The 23,362-nt window shown below is 38.7% G+C and overlaps 1 protein-coding gene across 2 annotated transcripts in view; it reads right to left on the bottom strand.

The window, feature by feature from the left end:
- Positions 1–23,362, bottom strand: part of LOC124556035 (Fanconi anemia group M protein homolog) — a 242,759-nt gene that overhangs the window by 29,268 nt on the left and 190,129 nt on the right. For both annotated transcript variants that reach the window (XM_047130070.1, XM_047130071.1), the window contains exons 18-19: positions 8,817–9,026; positions 7,044–7,225 (exon numbers count right to left, since the gene is read on the bottom strand). In XM_047130070.1, the coding sequence (XP_046986026.1) occupies positions 7,044–7,225; positions 8,817–9,026 (392 nt within the window). The remainder of the gene's footprint in view (positions 1–7,043; positions 7,226–8,816; positions 9,027–23,362) is intronic.

Below are 23,362 nucleotides of genomic sequence, written 5' to 3'. Positions count from 1 at the left end.
ATATATTGGCGATATATCAATATTGAGAGCCAATATTTTTATTTTATATAATTTTTTTCGCAGTTTTTGGTGAATATTTGAAATTGTTCTTTTGAAACTGTGGTAGATAATTGTACTTTCACTGTGTGAAGGAGTTTTACTACTTTTTGAGCTTTTATCACATCCAGTCTTTCTCTTTGACCCTGTGAAGCAAGTATAGGTAGCACAAAGAAGAAGTCCAATTGCACTGCGGGTTTGCGATGTGAATGGAATAACAAGGTTTCCAATGTGAAAACATAGCACACCAGTTGCATTAAATTTTTTTTTTTTAATGTGTCTAGTGTGCTATTTCTTCACATCAACATTCTTCAAAAACAGTTGCTGAAAATGATGAACAAAACCCCAAATGACAAGACTAGTCTTTGCAGTGAGCTGAGACATGTGATGTGAAATGCTGAGGTAATCAGCACTTGCTGCTACCAGCAGAAACTGGAATGTTCAACTTCACCACAAAATTCTGACACTACAACTGCTAGTTTTCTGGTGTGTACAGAAATTAAAAAACTGGGAATTTGACATGAGATGTTTCGGACAAATCTGACATGTGACGAAACCAAATGACAGACCCATCAGACAAAGTTTTTTGTGCCACTTCCACTTCCACGCAGTTACCATCATCAGCAAAGTTGTTAACGCAAAGTGTGAATGTGCATCATTTTCCTTTCAATTCTTGCTCTAAGAGGGATAGGCAGGCTGCTAACTTGTTGATGTACAGGATATCAATAATAAATCAATACCTAAATATACAGCTCTAAAACCGGCAATATATTTACAATGTGCTGCTGACATTTTTATCAATATATTGGATTCCTGATTTTTTAAAATATCAACAGTCTTAGTTTGCTCCCCAGTCAATACGTACAGAACGAAATCTGATGACATATAAGGTAGACACACTTCCAATGTCAAAATTTTAAAAGTAAATTGCTGAATCATTTGAAACATATTCACTAAATTTACTGCCCTCCTGGAAAGGTATTAGACCGCAAGGACGGGGTGCGTTCATTGCAACTGCCAAAAATATTACATCTGGTGAGGTATAAAATGAGTCTCAGTGTGATGTTATCTGGATGTGAGTAATAATGCTATGTGAACAAAAATTAATAATTGGATGTTTTGAAAATCCACCCAATTCTGATGTAACAATTGCAGTATCGTTGAAAGAAAGTCTTTCCTCACTAGTGCGGAAGAATGCTGATCATTACATATTAGGTGGAGGTGATTTTAACCTAATGAGTTTAAACTCGGGTATTTACAGATTCATTGCAGGTGGTATGGACAGATAGTCTTGCAAAAAAGTTCTGAATGTTTTCACCATAAACTGCTATGACATATTTTATATCTTGTAGCTACAAATAGGCCTTATTGACAGTGTTAATACAGAGGCAGGGATCAGCAATCATGAAGCCATCACAGACATGAAAATTACTAGGGCATTAATAATTCCATCAAGAAGGATAATGCCAGAAAGTGCACATAAACAGTTGTTAGCATTCTGCTTAAACAATGAATGGGACATAGAGGAATTATGGGCAAGTATGAGGAGTAGTACGCACTGAGTAAGCAAGAAATTTTGAAAAATCTGTGATTTTTGCACTCTTTGTTCAAAAAACACAGAAATGTTGACAGGCAAAACTCACTAGAAATTCATGCATCCATAAGAAGAGATGTGCGAAGCACACAACAACTTCTGCTGTCTGGTATTACAGAAAGATCTTCCTGAGAATCCTGGAAAATTCTGGTCTTATATAAAATCACTAAGCATGTCAAAGGTTCATATTCACTCACTCATAGACCAGTCAGCTGGGGCAATAGAAGACAGCAAAACAACAACAAAAGTTTAAGATCTCTCATAAAAAATTATTCAAGCAGGAGGATCATACAAAATTGAATACCACACACTCTTTCTTATGGAGGACACAAAAACAGGCATCAAAGGCATTGAAAAACAGCTGAAAGATTTGAAAACAAATAAGTCACCCGGTCCAGATGGAATTCCAATTTAGTTTTACAGAGTGTGTTCCTCAGCACTGGCCTCATACTTAGCTTGCGTTTATTATAAATCTTTCACCCAGCACGAAGTCCTAAGTGACTGGAAAAAGCACAGGTGGCTTCCACATGTAAGAAAGGTAAAAGAACAGACCTGCAAAATTATAGACCAATATCCTTAATGTCAGTTTGAAACAGAATTCTTGAGTATATTCTAAGTTTGAATATAATAAATTTCATTGAGGGAGAAAAAAGAGCTTATTTCTACAAAGCAATATGAATTTAAAAAACAGTGCTCATGCAAAACATAACATGCCCTTTTTTCGCATGATGTCCAGCGAACCATGGATCAGGGGAATAGGCAGATTCCATATTCCTACATTTCCAGAAAGCATTTGACACAGTGCAGCACTGCAGGTTGTTAATGAAGATCTGAGCATGTGGAATAGGTTTCCAGATATGTAACTGCCTCAAAGACTTTTTAAGTAACAGAAACCAGTTGTTATCCTGGATGACAAGTGGTCATCAAAACAAAGGTATCATCAGGAGTGCCCCAGGGAAGTTGTAATACCTCAGCCAGTCTTTAGTACAAAAAAGCTATCCCAAAAGATCTCTATTTGTATATGAAAAAGACTCATATTTCTAACTTACTCAAAGAAAAATGTGTACAATTTCATGCCACAGATATTTAAAAATTAGAAATGATTTGAAGATTACAATCAATGGTGACCCGCGTAAATCTTGTGGAATAGGACATCAGTATTGTGACTGGTGTATTACATATTGCCATTTAATTTCACAAACAACAAAAAACTTAAGCATTCAACAGTAATGTCTTGTCCTGAAAAGTTTCTTTTACAAGTCAGTGGCCAAAGCAAAAATACAGTTATCTACTTTTGTTGGTGAAACAATTAGTAGTATGCAACATGTAGCACTATTTGTTTTAGTCCTTGTAATTTATAGGTCCTTTGACATAACACGCATGTAACACTAAGGTGAGAAAGAAAAACAACTTGGCTAATTAAAGAAAAACAACTTGGCTAATAAGTGAATAAGTTCAAGGATTCATTTATTGAGGAAAACATAGAATTCACTAACTGTTCTCTTTTAAGCACTTCTAAGATAATTCTGTGAGTGTCCCACAGTAAGATTCAGTGATAGCTTTACTGTTAGAATAGCAAGTAATAACAGTGTGTTCTGTGTTCAACAGCCCTGTTACCACTGTGCTTAAAAAACTGAGTTCTGTAGTTCAACAATTATTAATGCCAGAGGCCCTCATAACTTCCATGTACACCATAACCTTTCACAGCCAAACAGGAGACTTTGTTATCATTTATTTCCAGGTTTCTGGGCTTTAAACAAATCGTGTCAGCACATGAAATTACAACATAAAAGTAATAACAGATACAAATAAAAGTATATGAACTCAAAAAAAGTCAAGCCATAACTTTAAGCAAATTTAATCAACAATATAACATAAGAATCAGCTTAATTTTTCAAGGAAGTTCTCAACAGTATAGAAAGAGTAACCCATGAGGAAATTCTTAAGTTTCAATTTGAAAGCATGTAGATTACTGCTAAGAGTTTTGAATTATTGTGCTAGCTTACTGAAAATGGATGCAACAATATACTGCACACCTTTCGGCACTAGAGTTAAGGAAGTGCAATCCAAATGCAGATTGGATTTCTGCCGAGTATTAACTCAGTGAAAGCAGCTAATTCTTGGGAATAAGCTGATATTGTTAACACAAAATGGCAATAAAGAATATATATATTGAGAGGCCAATGTCAGAATACCCAGACTAGTGAACAGGTGTCGACAAGAGGTTCACGAACTGACACCACTTATTGCTTGAATCGCCAGTTTCTGAGCCAAAAATATCCTTTTAGAATGGGAAGGGTTACCGCAAAATATAATACCATATGACATAATCAATGAAAATAAGCAAAGTAGACTAATTTTCACGTTGAATGATCACTTACTTCAGATACTGTTCAAACAGTAAAAATGGCGGCAAGAAGTCTTTGAACAAGATCCTGAACATGGGCTTTCCACGAGTTTACTATCTATCTGAACACCTAGAAATTTGAACTGTTCAGTTTCACTAACCATATGCCCAGTCTGTTGAATTAAATGTTAGGTTTTGTTGAATTGTGTGTTAGAAACTGTAAAAACTGAGTCTTACTGTGATTTAGCATTAGTTTATTTTCTACAAGCCATCAACTTATGTTATGAAATGCACTATTTGAAACAGAGCCAATGTTGCACACAGCAACCTTTACTAGCAAGCTAGTGTCATCAGCAAACAGAAATATTTTAGAGTTACCCATAATATTAGTGGGCATATCATTTATATAAATAAGGAACAGGAGTGGCCCCAACACTGATCCCTGCGGCACTTCCGATTTTGACCGTATCCCACTCAGACCTCGCATCACAGTCATTCTCAACACTGTGAATAATGACCTTTTGCTGTCTTTTGTAATGTCTGTATGTCCTTATTCCATTTACGGAAAACAACAATACTTTGATATATATATATATATATATATATCTCTCTCTCTCTCTCTCTCTCTCTCTCTCTCTCTCTCTCTGTCTCTGTCTCTCTCTCTCTCTCTAAACACAGTGGATCATTATATATACAACTGTATAATGACATTTACCATTAACATTTACAAATATTAGAAATACTTATACTATCATTTACATTCAAGAAAATTTCATATTTGACATTATGTAATTTCATATAGCTGTAAAGCACGCTAACAATACCATGACAATTGATAATTCTCTAGCTCAGTAAAGCATTCTTAAAATGCCACCCAGCAGATGCTAGCATTACTTGTAAACTAACTTGCACCACTTGTTACTTACAGGATTCTTATGTATCAACTCCAACATTTACATCTCACACTAACCTCATGCAGGAAATGAAAATTAATTATAATTTGTCAGTACAGATGCCACTGACATTCACTCAAGAGTACTCCATTCTGTTAATCTTATATATATATATATATCCTAGATACGTCACAAAGTGCAACACGAATTCTGTTGTTCTCTATATACTTCAGTGATCTGAGGGACAGAGTAAGCAGCAATCTGTTACTCTTTGCTGATGACAGTGGGCTTGGACAGATTTTCTATTTGGTCTGATAGATGGTAACTTGTTCTAAATGTTGAAAAATGCAAGTTAATGAAGATGAGTAGGTAAAACAATCCCATAATGTCTGAATACAGCATTAGTGGTAAGCTACATGTGGCAGTTACATATACTAAATATCAACCCATAACATTGCAAAACGATATGAATTGGAGGGAGCACATAAGGTCATTTGTAAGAAAGGTGAATGGTAGACTTCAGCTTATTGGAGCTATTCTAGGAAATTGTGGCTCATCTATAAAGTAGACTGTTTACAGAACACTCGTGCAACAAATTCTTGAGTATTGCCAGAAAGTTTAGGATCGTTCATAGCTCAGATTAATGATGCAATTAAGATGCATACAGCTAGAACTGATACCAGTAGGTTTAATTAACAAGGTAGTATTGCAAAATGCTCCATGCACTCAAAGGGAATCCCTAGAGGGAAGAAGACATTCCTTTCACAAAACACTATTGACAAAGATAATAGAACTGACATTTGAGATAGACTCCAAAATGATCCCACTGCCATCAACACACACTGCGTAAAAGAACCACAAGGACAAGACAAGAGAAATCAGGGTTTGTAAGGAAGCATATACACAGTCATTTTTCTCTTGCTCCATTTGTGGGTGGAACAGGAAAGGGAATGATTAACAATGGTACAGCATGCCCTTTGCCACTCACCGTATGAGGGCTTGTTGTGTGTGTGTGTCTATATGTATATATATATATATATATATATATATATATATATGTTAATAAAGAACTGATCATCAAGTTTTAGAAAAGCAATCATTTAGTACATAAATAGCAAAATGTCTATCCCATGAAATTTTGTTCCCAATCATTGATTTGAATTCATCAATCACAGCTGAAGGTCAGCCTATTTGTTATTTACCAAGAATATTCACTAATCTGCCATTAAACATTGCGCATTATTTTCAAACTGAAGCTACACTGATCAGACTTCCATAAACCTGAATTATCTGTTAGCAAATTTGGCAGTATGAACTCTTTTTCCATTCAGAAACTATATTGCACTACAAACCAAAGACAAATCACACAAATAAACAGTTACCCGGCACATGAGGTGATGGCCTGGTCAAAGATGGGAGAGCAACGGCATTGAAAGGAAGGTTCAAAATAAAGAAGAGAAATAAACTGAATTTTGATTGTATTCTGAAATTACAGGCTACATAAGGGCTCATCCACGACAGACTGTGAGGTCATCTGCCAGTGTGAGTGTGAGTTGGAAACAGGGATAGGAAGAGTCAGAGTAGGTGGTTCACGATCAAGCTAGTTGGTGATGGGTCAGGGAGAGCACGGAGAGAGGTAGGCTGCAGGAAGCCGTCCGCATGGTCTGGAAGCTGAAGTACAATAGAGTGACTCAACTGTGTTCTATTACCCAGGATACGGCTAGCAACACAAACCTCATGACCCCTTTCTCACGCCTCTTATTGTCAGACACGTGGGGTTGGTTTATTCAGTACAGTGGTGGCATGACGCTTGTTTACTCAACATAGTACTGGAAATGTGTGATGTTGATGCTATGGTTCTCACAAGTTCATAGATGCTACAGGACCTCACAACAGAGCTTGGTTGTAAAACACTGAAAAAGAAATAAAATTTTTGTTTTGAACTCTAAAAAATTCCCAAACTGTTGGATTCCCTGTAAACAGTAAACAACTTCTGCTGCTCATTATTAGCGTCATACTGGAGCCAACAGTTCACAAGGTCTATCATATGGCAATGGAGGTGGTATGAGAATTGAGCAGCACGGTCAAATCAAAACATTCTTTACTTTTGGAATGACCTTCATATGTAACTTAAAGCACATCACCAAAACATTACTCACAACAAAAAGCTAACCTTTCTTATTCTACTTGAGGGTATTCCCACAGGCAATTTGAACGTTTTGTCGAACAATAGTGATGCATCTTCAAGTTTTTTCCTTTTTGCTTCTGTTGTTTGTAGGCCTTTTGCTTCAGCTGCCCTCTTTCGTTTCCTGGTTTTTGGTTGAAGGTTTGCGCTGTCCATTTTTTTTGCCAGTTCTGTGGAAGGGTGCAATAATTTAGCAAATATCATGTTAACTAGTTAACTTAAAGCTACAGACAAGACTTTAACTATTGGTATTAAGGAAGCCAGTTGATTAAAGCATTGTACTGACTTTCTAGGCAGTTTATATAGGAAGTAAAAATTAATTCAGAAAATACTATACATCAGAGAATAAGATTACAACACTTTCTACAACAGAATACAACAATAAATAGTCACTGTGTTGCTTCTGATGTCATTGCGATTGTCCATGCTGAAAATGAGCCTAGAAATGAAAGACGCTAAATATGAATATTGAACACCCTGGGTGGAAAACCAATAATGGAAGGAATAAAAGTGGAAGGCAGGTTGCTCCAGGCATATGTGCCATATGGGGCAGTGCTCCAGCACTGCCCCATATGGCACCAGTGCCCATCAACTCACCTGTGGGCATGTGCAAGTAGTGTAGGCTACTTGTTAGGTGTCCTTACTGCACATGTTCTGCACATACACAAGCCAATTGGTCACCTCTGCCTGTAGGTGCTCACCCATCACAGTATGATAGCGTAGGCTGCGTTCTGGCTGTCTGACTGCCTACATGTCATCTGGTTACACACCTCTGCCCACTGCAGTCTGATGGAGTTGACTGGCCGGGGGAAATAGAACAGAAGAAGAGGAAGACAGTGACAGGAGAGGTGTGTGTGAATGTAGAATGAGTGAATGAGAGTCATGGGAAAATGGATGGAGGTGGGACAGGACCTAGCAGGTCATCTACATACAGGTGAAGAGAAGCTCATGTTGGCACAGGTTGTGAAGCAGCCATTGAAATGTGTGTGTGTTTGTGTTTTTTGTATTAGTTATATGTGAAGGAGGACACTGTATAGTAGGTTAGCAATATTAACATTTATAACAATAATGGGAATTCCTGAATGGAACAATACCTCTCTACTCTTTACTCTTTTTGTCTTGCTGTGCGACCATGGAGTCACCTGCCTCTTTCCTACTACTCTCTCCTTGTGACACCCCTACCCTCTCCCCACTTCCATCAGCTCAGGCAAATGCTTTCAGTAAGTGAGTACAAGTAATTAGTCTTGTCATGGTCACAGAAGTGTGCATTTGGGTGTCTGTGGGATTGTGTGGATGAATGGGTGCTTTTGCTAGAAAGAGGTAGTGCTTGAAAGCTACTGTGAATGTTCTTTTCTGTTGTGCATTTCTGTGTTTCACATGTTGGACTGGTATAGGCGAGTGGTTGCCTTTTCCTTTTTTACGTAATATTAACTGGAACTAGAAGATTTGGAAAACAATGTAAAAATTATAAATTAATTTCACTGTTTAGTATTTTCATATTAATTGTACTCTTTTATGGCTTGCAAAAAAGAATTATTTGAAGAAAATTTAACAGTTTATTTTGATTTAATACTAAATTAGCTTTTATGTGAAGAAAGGTAAAGTGTACGTTAATTTGTGATGACAGCAAATAACGATTGATATTGTTCCCATGCTTTAAAAAATGGCACTATGATTTTACACACAAAGTCTGACAGAAGTCCTCAACTATTTTCAAGCAACTATTTCTACATCCTCCAAACTGAATACAAGCAAGCTTACCAGCAGTTTGTGTTTGTGGTAAATTTTGTTGCTTTGATTCAATGAGGTTAAACAAAGATTTCAAATCATCTGTGAGGAATGAGTGGCCAATTAGAAATGTTTTTTGAAACTGTGGAGTCCATTGGTGATGCATCAGGAGTCTCTCTGTTACCGGACTTTTGTTTCCAGGTAATTGTGTGGTTGGATGATGAAATATATCTTGAAGTTCATCTGGAAACATACATTAGAATTTTTTTTACTGTGAATGAAAATAATTAGATTACACTGATATGTAACTTAAAATAATAGCAGAAAAAAATCTGCCCAAAATCAGTACTGCAATATTCCTTCAAACCAGCATAAGCCAACCACTTGGCAACATGTTGAAATTTTAGAACTAAAAGTTTAGGCTACAGCCTAGACAAACCATGGAATTTTAAAATGTGTGCCTCATTCATTTTAGCAACAGTTAAAATAAAATCAAGATCCTCCCTTTCAATGAGCAGCTGCCCTCCAGTCAGAATAGGACATCCACTCAGTTAAAATATAGCTTAGCGAAATATTTATGTCATAAACACAACAGAATGGTGCACCGTTCAGTAAGAATACAATGCCACATTCCAGATTGCAGCACTATACAAGTGATAAATCAAAGTCATTTCATTCTAACTTGGTGAATGGAAATAGGAATGCAACACCTGGGCAATTACTCCCACTGTCTGCAGATGTCCTGTTTTATTTTCAACCATCCCTCTTCTGAGTCACTCATGACCTAACTCAACAATGAGATGGGAAACAAAAAGAGGCATAGCATTTTGTTCAACTTTGTATCCCGTGAAGATCTCTTTTGCTACAATGTCAACTTTTTCGTTTCTCTGAATGCCAGCATGCTTCGATACGCAATTGAATGAAATGTGCTTCCCTGTCTTTCCTCTAGGAAATGGGAGTCGTACATTTTGGGCTGTTTCATTTGGTGGTACATTTACTGACGAGCATGGAACGCCCCACATAATTGGTGGAGAGAAACTACTTCCTTGTTCACATCTTATCTGCTCTTGTGTCTACATTTCTGCAGCAAAGATTATTAATTCACTGATGGGGAGGCTCCTGAAGAAGTTGTCACAGAAAAAAACTGAATGATCCCCTATTCATAACAAAATGTCAAAACTGTGCCGACACTGTAAAATATTATAAAGTACTTACATGAAAACAAAATTAAGAGTGGTTTCTTTTCTAAAATATCTCCAAATTAAATCTACTTTGGTCCTTAGCAAGAACACTCAGCAGCATCAGATAATCCACAGTGGAACTGAACTCACACTCTAAGATGCTATGTTCCCAAGTGTCTGTTAATTATCTCCTCCAATTCTCCATTTCATGACTTGTGAAAAAAAACTTTATTTAGGGAGATTTGGTCCTTTACAGGCTTCATGGAGTCATACTGAAATAAAGTAAGAAGCTGCCTTGTCTCTCATATTAATATCAAAAGAGCAGTGTCAATTTCTTTAGTAGCCCTTGTGAAGAACCTGAGCCATCTTCATAGCTGAGGATGCTAAAGCATGCCTGTGTGCTTGGACTTAACTTTGGAGGAAGCAACTTCAGATCACAGCCAAGGGGGTGGAAACTATCACTATTATTACCCTGACAAAGGGAGGAGAGGTCATGGCATCATGGGAGATGTTTCCTGATCACCAGATCTTGCACCAATGACTGGATTAAATTCCAAACTTCCCGGCAGCGTCTCACGGAGTGATTGCATGTGACTGTTGATAGTGATCCATCTGTCGGATGAATATGTTCAGCTCGGCTGCCCACTTGGTGCTATTCAAGAGGAGTGGCTTGTGCACCAGCACTGGGCATCAACCTCTTCCTTCTCTAATCATCATCATCATCATCATCATCATACAGGGTTGGCAAAATAAAACTAGCCAAGCAAATATTGTAAATATGACTAGTGTTGGATTGACCCTTGTTAATTAACATAATTGAAGATGTACAAAATGGCTACCATTGATGTTAAAGAACCAGAAAACTCCTGATTCCACTAAAAGCCATTGGCAGAACTCAATGGGCAAAAATTTGACATGACACTTCACTTGTGCATAGCAGTAAAATTTGTAGGGATACAGATGCAGGTCATTTTTGATAATGTTTGGACAGAATTATCTCTTACTTCTCACTTGCACAGATACTCTTGAGCAAGGGTTTCTAGTGTTTGAACTCTTTTAGGATAGTTACAGCTTTTATTTGCTACAGAGCCCATTTCACACTATTTTGCCACTAAGATTCGCACTACAGACCTTTTCTGGAGGTTTTGCCAAAACACTTAAAGTCTTAAGCAAACAGTTCCACACAAATTTTTGATTAACTGCACTTTATGTAACAATCGACAATGAATGTTTCACTGCGAGTACCATTTTGTGTTGCGTTCAACAGGTCACTAAATAATATGCTCCTTTTACTCACTCAAAAGTAATGACACAGTGAAGTACTTGGGACAGAGCAGGCTGTTCCAGCCCAAGAGCTCTGCTGCGAGCAACTGGGCACCAGCAGACAGGAATGAGTAAACAGCTCCTGCACAATGTCACAGGTGGACAGGGCTGGGCAAGCAGCTTTCATGAAGCACTTTGCACAAAACACTAGCCAGGAAGAAGACCACGTACAAGGCAGTACTGGGTAACTGATTATAATTAACAAAAACATTAATATTAGCCAAACGTATGAACATTTTATTTAGTTTTTAGAAATACATTTCTGTTTATTCATGATTGATGAAATATTGGGAGTCAGTTCTTGAGCTGCCACAAGATGCACAATACTCTTAAGTATTGGGTCATGCTGCTGGGATCTTTCTGCAGTTTTTATTCTCTTCATTATAGAAGACAGTTGTTCACAACCATAGATTAGATTAGATTTACTTTCATTCCAACTGATTCATAGTGAGGAGGCCCTACAGGATATAGAACGTGTCACAAAAACAATAATACATGACAAATATTTACAACTAAATCAAATAAGCTAATGTACCCTCCACAGGTCCCAAGTGGAATGATTGTCTTTTTTTTTTAATGAACACTCATTTACTAATATCACATTAATGTACTGAATTTTAAAAAAAAATATTTTTATTTATTTATAAGTTAATAAACATATAATAGAACTACTACAATACTTATTTACCATGAACACATTACTGCATTGTATTTGTGCAGAAGACACACACACAAAATCAGTTGGTTCTACTGAGAAACTCATCAATGGAGTAGAGGGAATTGGCCACCAATAAATCTTTTAGGCTTTTCTTAAACTGAATTTCATTGGTTGTTGAGCATTTTATGCAAGTTACTGAAAATTTGTGTTTCTGAATAATGTACACCATTTTGTACAAGAGTAAGTGACTTTAAATCCTTGTGAAGATTATTCTTATTTCTAGTACTGAGTCCATGAACTGAGCTGTTGGTTTGAAAAAGTGACATGTTTTTAATGACAGGTTTCATTAAGGAATAAATATGTTGGGAAGCAGTAGTTAGCATCGCTAGTTCCTTAAACAGGCCTTTGCAGGATGTTCTTGAGTTCACACCACATATAACTCTCATTGCACATTTTTGTGCCCAGGAAACTTTAGCTTGGCTTGATGAATTACCGCAAAAAATAATTCCATGACATTAGGGAGTGAAAGTAAGCCTAGTATGCCAGCTTTTTCATTTTTATACCCCCTATGTCTGACAGAATTTGCATTGTAAATAGAGATTTGCTTAGACGCTTCAGCAGTTTTGTGGTGTGCTCCCCCCCCCCCCCCCCCCCTGCCACCCCCCAGTTGAATTTATTATGAAGCTGTAATCCCAAGAATTTGAGACCGTCCACTTCTTCTATCTGCTTGTCATCACATGTTAGGCATATACTCGTGGGACACCCCTTACAAGTACTGAAATGAATGCAGTGTGTTTTTTCAAAGTTTAGTGACAAGGAATTGGCTAGGAAACAGTGATTAATGTCCACAAATATTTTATCCGCCAATCTTTCTAAGACTCCACTTGATTTGCTATTTATTGCAATGTTTGTTCCATTGGCAAACAAAACAAACTTGGCATCTGGTAATGTTACTGATGGAAAGGCCATTGATATACACAAGAAAAAGTATGGGCCCTCAGATGGAACCCTGTGGGATCCCACATGTAATTAGTTCCCAGTTGGATGATGCTTGATAGCTTAATACATGTCTCTTTCCTAATAACACCCTTTCTTTCCTGTTAGAGATATAAGATTTGAACCATTTTGCAGCATTTCCTGTTACACCATAATATTCTAATTTACTTAAAAGGATATTGTGATTTACACAGTCAAATGCCTTTGACAGATCACAAAATATACCAGTTGCCTGCAATTTTTTGTCTAATAAATTAAGTACATTTTCACTGTAAGTGTAGACAGCCTTCTCAATATCAGAACGCTTTAGAAATCCAAACTGCGACTTTGACCGTATGTTATTTGTGATAAGATGGTTATAAAGCCAATTGTACATAACCTTTTCTAAAATTTTTGAGAATGCTGCAAAACTGAAATTGGATGAAAATTTGACACTATTTCTTTATCTCCCTTCTTAAACAGTGGCTTAACTTCAGCATATTTCAACCATTCAGGAAATATTCCACTGATAAATAACTAGTTACACAGATAGCTTAATATGTTACTTAACTCAGAATCACACTCTTTAATTAACTTTGTTGTATTTCATCATACCCACTAGATGTTTTTGATTTTAAAGATTTTATGATGGACATTACTTCTGCTGGGGTAGTGAGGGTCAAATTCATATTATATAAGTTACTTGAAATATCTGGTCTGAGGCAACATCTACAGAACATGACAAGCCCATCTTTTCAGTAACAGTTAAAAAAACATTTGTTAATAAGTTCTGCAACACTATAAACATTTGTCACCAATGTATCATTTACTCTTATGTTATTTGATATGACAATCTTTTCCTTGTAATATATTTGCTTTGATGTCCATATTACAGTCTTTAATATTTTCCAGTATGTCTTGTAATGTGCTATAGCATCAACATCAGAACAGTTTTGGATTGACAGATACAGTTTTTTTCTGTTTTACAAGATACCTCTATTCCTTGAGTAATCCATGGCTTCTTCGTAAATTTAGCTCTAACCTTGGCTAGTTTTGGAGGAAAACAGTGTTCAAATAAGGTAGGCACTTTATTAGCAAAAGTGTTATATTTTTCATTCATGCCATTAGCACTGTAAACATCACTCCAGTGAATGCCTCTGAGGGGTGTCCTAAAATAATCAATTTTTGGATTATTGATTACTCTCTTGAGTTGAGATTTAACAGATTTTATATCCTGTTCAGTATTAACATTTAACTGAAGGAACCGCATGTCATGGTCTGAGAGGCCATTGACTACTGGTTTTGTAATACGAAGGTCGTCCACAAAGTAAGTTCCCTTTATATTTCTATCCGCAGCAGTGCTACGATCACAGTTCCAAGCACGCGCGGCAGTTACTCTGACTCAAGGAGAAGACATGTACACCATTTTCAGATTGCTGCTGCTGACGTGTGCTTTGTAGTGCTTCTTTATAATGTCAGCCGTAATTGAAATGCCACAGCATGTGAAATCAGATCTGTGATTCGTTTCCTAAATGCAAGGAAAGTTAAACAAAGGAAATTCATTGGCAAATCTGCAAGGTTTACAGACAAAATGCTATGAGTGAATCAATGGTAAGAAGATGGGTCAGACTGTTCAATGAACGATGTGATCAAGTGCACGATGATGAACAAAGTGGACACCTGTCTGTGGTTACTGATGAACTGGTTCACACAATTGAAGAGAAGATTGAGCACAACCCTAAGTTTACACTTAGTGCCCTTGCTATGGAAGTTCCAGAAATCTCACGATCACAAATTCATGAAATTGTTACGTAAAAACTGAAATTTCAAAAACTTTCAGCGGAAAACTTTGAAGCTCCTCAAAAACAGCACGATCTCCGATGTGGTTGCTAAGAGACTACGTACACAGGCGCCCGTACCTCCCAGGCTATACGGATTGCCCAAAATTCACAAAGATCATGTGCCACTGTGGCCTATTGTGAGTAATATCGGGGCACCAACGTATAATCTCGCGAAACATCTGGCAGCGCAATTGAGCCCTTTAGTAGGAAAGTGTGAGCATCATATCCGTAACTCACAAGACTTTATTCGTCGGCTCAAGAACTTACGACTCGCACCATCAGATATACTCGTGAGTTTTGACGTAGTCTCACGTTTTACTCGTGTACCATTGCAGGAATCGTTGTTGCTCATTAGCGAGAAGCTGGATGGGGAACTTTTAGAGTTATTCCAACATGTGCTCACCTCGACATACTTTTTATTTAATGGACAATACTTTGAACAGACTGACGGCGTCGCAATGGGTAGTCCCCTGTCACCCATTGTGGCTAATCTTTTCATGGAAGACTTCGAGGAGAGAGCGCTCCAGACATCGGACTTGAAACCTACGTGTTTTTGGCGATATGTGGACGACACCTTTGTTATCTGGCCTCACGGCATTGCATCGCTGAATGTTTTTCTTGAGCATCTTAACTCGCTTCATCCCAACATCAAGTTCACGATGGAGATGGAGAAAAACGGCGAACTTCCATTCCTCGACGTGTTGGTACGGAGAAAAGAAGATGGCACGTTAGATCACTCAGTGTACCGTAAACCAACACACACGGACTTATACTTACAGGCTACCAGCTGTCACCATCCTTCGCAACGAAGTGGCGTACTGAGGACGTTGGTCCACAGAGCACGAGCCATATCAGACTCAGACAGCTTATCCAATGAGCTACTCCATCTGCGTACCATTTTCCAACAAAATGGATACTCCGAACGGGAGATTCGCCGTGCCTTACAACCAAAGCGAGTTACCCAACGTGAGGAAGTGGAAGAAGGCGAAGAACAAAGGCGAATGGTCATCTTGCCATACATCGGCGGTGTCTCTTCAAAAATAGGGAGACTATTGAAGAGGCATAAAGTTAAATGTGTTTTTCGTCCACCGGCAAAACTCAGAGCTCACTTGGGCTCATCTAAGGACAGCCTTGGCCTAAGAAGACCCGGTGTTTACGAGATTCCTTGTAGCTGCGGCATGTCGTACATCGGACAAACTTGTCGCACTGTAGAAGAGAGATGCACTGAACACCGACGCTACACTCATCTGGAGCAACCAGAAAAGTCTGCAGTGGCCGAGCATTGTCTCAGTACAGGCCATTCTATGAATTACCTACATACAAAAATTCTCGCATCGACGAGTTCGTACTGGGACAGTGTTATTACGGAAGCAGTGGAAATACGTAGCTCGACGAATCTTGTAAACAGAGACACGGGCTTTCAGCCTAGTTCAGCATAGGATCCAGCACTGTCCATATTGAAGTTGCTTCGAGCAGAGAGGAATACTATTGGTCATAAGACGGACGACGATTCGCCAGCAACATTAATATTCTGTTGACAACGGGAGGATAATCAAGGCCCCTACGTGGACGCGCAGTATTGCTTGCAGCTTCCGACAGAGGTCGCTGGGGCTGCCGATGGCAGCGCAGAGCAGCGGCGGCAGTCTCCGCGCGTGTGCCGAAGTATTTGGTTCTCCATCCTGTAGGTGGCGTTACTGTCCTTCCAGCTATCAATTGATATCGTCGCTATTGGCCATCGAATTTGGCGCCTTCACGCATGCGCACTTCCTTCCTAAAACTGGCATAAATGGGGAGCCCTGGTCCTGCCTTAGCAGTGTGTTCCATCACACCTGAAGATGTCGGCCAGTTGCGCTGACGAAATATTGTGGAGTTTTCACTATGACATCCGACGTCTCACCCGAGAACCATATATACAACTTTGCTTATGTTGGGTATCCAAAATTCTTACTGAACAACACAACAGATGGGCAGTGCACTTCAGTTTTTGACATGCTACAATGAAGAAGGCAATGGTTTTCTTTCTCGGATAGTCACAGGGGATGAAACTTGGGTATCGTATGACACTCTGAAACAAAACAGCAATTAATGGAATGGAGGCACACTTCATCCTCAAAGAAGGTTAAGCCTAAGCAAATCTTGAAACCTCGAAAAGTCACGTGCACCATATTTTGGGACAGAAAAGTCATTTTGCTGATTGATTTCTTACCACGAGCCCTATCAATCAATGCACATGGTTACTGCGAGACCATTAAGAAATTGTGCCACGCAATACAGAACAAGCACCGAGAATTACTGTCAAAAGGTGTTGTTTGTTCTATGATAATGCCTGACCTCACATGACAAATGTGACCAACCAACTCTTACGGGAATTTCACTGGGATGGGTTTGATCATCCTCCATACAGCCCGGACCTCGCTCCTAGTGACTTTCATCTCTTCTTACACCTAAAATCTGTCCTTGGTGGTCAACACATCAACGATGATGACCAGCTGAAAGAACATGTTACCACATGGTTGAATACACAGGCAGCAATCTTCTATGAAGAAGGCATATAAAAACTTGTGCCACGCTATGAGAAGTGCCTACAAAATTTCGGAAGCTATGTAGAAAAGTAGTTTAACAGCTGTAGATTTTTGTATAATAAGTATTTTTTCTGTATCTGTACATGTTTGTTTTACATAACCAAATGGAACTTACTGTGTGGACATACCTCGTATAATTTTGTTCCCTGGACTTTTCTATAAAGATATTATCAATGGTTGTTTGTGAGCAATTGGCTACCCTAGTTGGGAACTTTACAGTGGGAATTAAGTTGAATGATAGTGTTACTAACTCAAATAAGTCCTTATTGGGAGAGTCTTTAAGGAAATCTACATTGAAGTCACCAGCAACCACTATGTCTTTGTTTTCTGTTGTTAAATGGGCCAATACAGCTTCAAGGTGGTTCATGAACAGATTAAAGTTACCTGCAGGTGCTTGATATACACTTAATATTATGAAGATTTTTTTATGAAATTCTACTTCTGTTGCACATGCTCCCACATGCTGTTCTAGGCAAAATTTATGAATGTCTATGTTCTTAAATTTATGACTGTTCCTGATGAATGTGGCAACTCCTCCTTTATCCATTTCTGCTCTACAGAAGTGAGGTGCTAACATAAATCCTGTAACACTTGAAAGTTCTATACCAGTGGTCACATGATGTTCAGGGAGGCAGATTATGTCAGCTGCTTTCCTGTGTAATCTGAAAAAGTCTTCTGCATGAAGATCATGGTACCATGTTACCAAATTCATGGTGCTGTAATGTCTGTCCTTGAGCATTGTGCTGTTTAGCAAATCTATTACTTCTAGTTGCATTTCTGAAGGAACAGTATCTGTTACAACTGGAAACGGAGTGCTAAACAGGTTTAACTTACTTTGTAGGCATTGCATGTCCTGAAATCTCACCTCAAAACTTTGAGGAAGTTGTGCGATAATTTGTTGATAATCACCAAAACTTGTTTCTTCAGGCAACTGATGAGATGAAAAACACTTGAAAAAAGTTAGATTTCCATTACCACGTTGCCTTTCAAATAGACAAAGTTTTTCCATGAATGCATTAATTTTATTGCACATATCAACAATTAACAGATCCTTTCCTTGAAGTGACATATTTAAGCTGTTTAAATGTCTTGTGTTGTTAGTTAGGAAGGCCAAATCTGCTTCCAATGTCTCATCACTGAATGATGGTTGCCCCTCTCCTTTCATTTCCACAAACAATGCAATTTATTTCTGAATTGAGAAAAATACATCGAGAACTTTGCCTCTGCTAAGCTACCGTACTTTGCAGTGGTAAGGAATATCACCACAGACTGCTTCCAGGTTGTGCAAAAAGTCTTTCAACAGGTGATACCAAGGTGCCTTACAAAATTTACACACTTCACCATGACCTTCGTGATGTTGGCACATTTCACACTTTCAGCACAAAGGGCTTCCTGGTGCACAAAACAGTGTACGTGTGATGTTTGTTTCCATAATTCTGTCTTCATTCTTTCCTTCAGACAAATCAGGAAACCTTGTTGGCTCCCAACCATCTGGGGTGCACTGTATATTGTCACAGAACAGAGCCTTTCCCATGGCAAGCACACGTTTTCTACACACTCACAAACAACCTCAAATGTTTTATGACCTGTGGTTAAGTATTCCATCAGTATCGTGTCTAATAGCTCCTCAAAAATCAGTAGTTCCAAATTAATACCCCTCACAAAGACTGCAAGCTGAGCAACATCTGTGGTTCCATCAAGGGTTAATGAAAAAGCTAGATAGGTCTAGCACGTCTGCTTCAGTTGATTTTTCAAATCTGTGGCCATATCTCGGATCTGATGAGATACTGTTTGCTTGGAGAGGTAAACTCCTTCATATTTTGTAATGTCTGCTGGTGCTAAGCACTCTACAATGGTGAGAAGGCATGACTCGACCAAGGGACCCATTGAGGAAAGTGTTCTGGTTGTTGCAATGATGTGTGCAACTTTGTAGTTTACTTGAAGGACCGCATCAGATGTATCTTTTTTGATGTCAGCAATCTACAATAATTGCACACAACATATGCAATAAATAAATCAGTACATATACAGAGTGTGCAGAAGAAGTATGTATTCATTTGTTATATTTATTTATTTGGTATCAGATTTACCTGTTGCTGAACTTCGCCCTTCAGTGTGACAATGAGTTTCTTTCTTGCGTTACTGTCCAGCTTATTGTACTGCATCGCATGAAGAGACATGTACTGACACTCTATATCATACTTATTCATCGTATTTAGAACTTTATGATACACAAGACAGTGAGGTAACCCATCTTTCTCAACAAAAACCATTCTTCCCAACTTGGCAAAAATGGCAATAGGCTGGTTCTAGAACTCATTGTCATCACTACATCCACTACAAAGCACAAGACATGACTAAGCAATGAGCACATATTGCACTTGTGTGCATGCGCAGTGAAATGGACCCTTGCGGGTGACCTACCCCCTAGCATCTGTTCACCGGGTGAGCCCATGAGCATCCACTGACATCCATGCCCCATGCAGCTGACTTGGAACAGCATGGGATACAGGATGCGGGAGATGCGCAGGTGCAGACTTGTGACAACAACCAATTGGTGCACTGAAGTCAGTGTTTCCACCATTTCCTGTGATGGGCAATTCTAATGTTCATTAAGAACAAACATTACCCCACCAATCTTATAAATATTTTGCAGGGCAGCTTAATTTTACTCACCCCATACAACATGCTGTAAATACATTCATTACTGTCACCTACACTCAACACATACACTCCACACACAGCTCTCAAACATCGCAAGGAAAGGAGCCATTGTGTGTGAAGGAAGAAAAGCCTTTCTAATTAGGTCTCTGAACCTATCCCTCGGCATCTCCCATATGATTCTTTCTTTTTGTAAGGAACCTCAACAAGCTATAAAGAACTGTGCAATTATGATTCAGCGTCGTATCACAAGCCTCAGACAGTGCTAGATCTAACTCCCACATAGAGAATGGGAAGTTGGAAGCATTGCTACTGATGGAATTGGGGTCACAACTGTTCCTTCCTATGACTCTACTGAATCAGCAAAAAGCTAAATCCAGGTTGTTGTTGTTAGCAGTAATTTGAGCCAAAGCTTGGCCTTGTGATGATTAATAACTCCCTAATTTTTGTGCATACTTTCGTTCTCATTACAGTACCCATAGTTCACCTCCTATTCCTTATAAATTCCTTCTGAAAGTACAAGGTTATTAAATGCAATAAACCGATTTTTTCACTGTAGCTATGTTTACTGACTATTGTCATCAAAATCAACACTCATATGCAATAAATTCAAAAAGCTTTGTATTGTTGCAGCTGCATTTCAGATTTCTGCTACAAGAGTGCAGCAGCGAGCAGTTAGGCAAGATGGCGACAGGCATTGAGAAAACACATGTTATGCTTGAAATACACATAGCTCACAGAAGTTGATGAACAGAATAAGCAGATAGCTGAACATTCCACAACCAACCGTATGGAAGATCTTAAGGAAACGAATGAAGCTGAAGCCTTACTGCTTATAATCACTGCAAGTCCTGAATATCGATGACAAAGTTAGACTTTTGAGCTTTTGACACAGTTACAACAGCTTATGGAAGAGGAAGGGTTTCATGAGAAACTCACAGTCAGTGATGAAGTAACATTTTTTGAGAATGGCACAATGAACAGGCACAATGTGCAAATCTGGGGGAAGAGAATCCCCACTCTATTGTGCAGCATTTTCTACATTCACCAAAAGTTAGTCTACTGTGGAGTCTCAATATTTAAAGTTTACAGTCTCTTTTTCTTCTGCAAAAACAGACCTTCATAGGACCTATGTATCTGCACATGCTAGGAAATTGGCTCGTGCCACAATTGGAGACCAACAGTGTGGACTTCATCTGCCAATAGGCTGGTGCTCCACCTCATTTCCAACTCGATGTTCGTGAAGTCTTAAACAGGAAATTGAGAAACCAATGGATCAGTTGTGGTGGGGTTGATGATCATCAATTCATTTCGTGGCCTCCACACTCTCCCAATCACCCCATGTGATTTTTTGTGTGGGGTTATATGAAAGATTTAGTCTTTATGCTTCTTCTACTAACAGAACTATGTGCTCGTATCAACAGTGCTTTTGAACAAATTGATAGGGAAATGCTGCACTGAACATGGGAAGAATTTGATTATTGACTTCATATTTGCAGAATCAGTATGAAACCACATATGAAGCACTTGTAAAAAAACTTTTTGGGTTTTTCTATGTGTGTGCGAAGCCCTGTGACAATATGTCAAATAATAAATCTACAGCACATCTGTGAAATAACTTCAATAATTCATTCGAAGAATTCTTGCCATGATGTTGCATTCCTCGCTTCAGTAATTTACAATATGTTACTGTCACTATTCTGAAGATGATGTTTACAACAGTAAATTTATGCCTGAATCTTTACTGTGACACTCTACTCGTTCTTTATTCAACAGCATCACTCCACACAGAGGCACTGATGCATAACTGGTGTGGTGCCATGATCTATTAATTATTGGTCACTGGCTTGATGTTCAAAGAGCTTCAGTTAGCTGTGCAGCTTAACAACAATGACAACAACAATTTTTATGTGTTCATAATAACTTGATGAACTTGGATTTCATAACTTTTTTTGTACATCTACAACAATAATATTATGTCATAAATATACTGAATACATACAAAGAGTAGCATTTTACATATTATTACACAAATTTTTACCACCACTAATATCCTGCAATACATAAAATGTGTCATATCGCCTTTTAGTAACATTTAAGAGTAAATTCGTACAGTCAGTAGTGCAGTTGTCATTTCTTAAGAACAGCCAGCTACACAGCTCAGCAAGGAGCCACCCTCCACTGATGACACACCAGGAGCATAGCAAGTTGATATTTAGCTTTCTCTGTGTGCTTTTATAGTTAATTCCACACATTAGTAGTATTAGGGTGGATAGGATGTGTGCATACAGGATTTGGACACAAGAGAAACCAGCCGAAGATTGTGAACAGGTGAAGACTTTTTGGTCGTGGTCAGCCATCTTCAAACTGCCAGCTCAGGTTGTAGCAGTAGTGGAGAATCTGGTACATCATCTGGACAACCTGAGGTTGGCTTGTTTCAATCAATGGTCCTGCTGCTGAAGTACCTAGCAGTGTACATGATGTAGTGGTTCCGTCCTCATTCATGTAGCTTGAGACGGAGAGTCAATGTGGAGGTTGGTTGTCTGGCTTAATCCATTCACCCTGTGAGTGGACAGGTGGCCACTCTTTCAGTAGGGTCCAGGCAGGCACATGAGGACACAAGTTTGCTAGTTATTGGCAGCTCCAGTGTTAGGCATGTTCCACGGTCCCTTAGGAAAATTGTATTCAAGGCTGGAAAGAAATCCAGGGTGTGCTCGGTTTGTCCGTCATGGGGCTTCATGTGGAGGAGGCCCTCCCTGCAGCTATTAAGAGGGTAGGATGCAGTCATCTGTGAGTTGTGGCTCACATCAGTTCCAAAGGCATCTGTTGCTTAGGTTCTGAGGCTGCTCGTCTCACTCACTTGTTGCAAACAGAGCTCACAATTTGCAGCATCATACCCAGAGTTGATTAGCATCCTTTGGTTTGGAGTGAAGTGGAAGGTCTCAACCACAGGATCTATTGATTCTATGACGGTCTTGCCTACAGATTAATGACCCTGTGTTATGTGAATGAGAATTTATTGTAGGACTCCCCTTGATAGGTCAGGGGTGCAATACACAAAGGAGGCTGCTACTATGGTAGCAGAGTACTTGTGGAGTGCACACTTGGATTTTTAGGTTAGGTGGTAGTCTGAGGTCTTTTGATGAACACTTGCCAGTTGATACAAAGAGAGTGAAATCAGACTGTGTATTAAGTAAAGACACTCTAGCTGTCAAAATTTCAACAGTAAAATGAAAAAATACTTGTAACAGAAGTCCGGAATTTACTACCTTCTAGAAAAGTTGTTGCACTCAAACTATTCTCAGAACTGAGACCTGGTTGAAACTTAAAGTGAAAATATCTGAAATATTTAGCAAGA

Source organism: Schistocerca americana, chromosome X, assembly GCF_021461395.2.
Source record: "Schistocerca americana isolate TAMUIC-IGC-003095 chromosome X, iqSchAmer2.1, whole genome shotgun sequence".
Classification (NCBI taxonomy): Eukaryota; Metazoa; Arthropoda; class Insecta; order Orthoptera; family Acrididae; genus Schistocerca; species Schistocerca americana.
The sequence above is the reverse complement of the archived record's forward strand: the minus strand, read 5'-3'. Positions and strand labels throughout refer to the sequence as shown.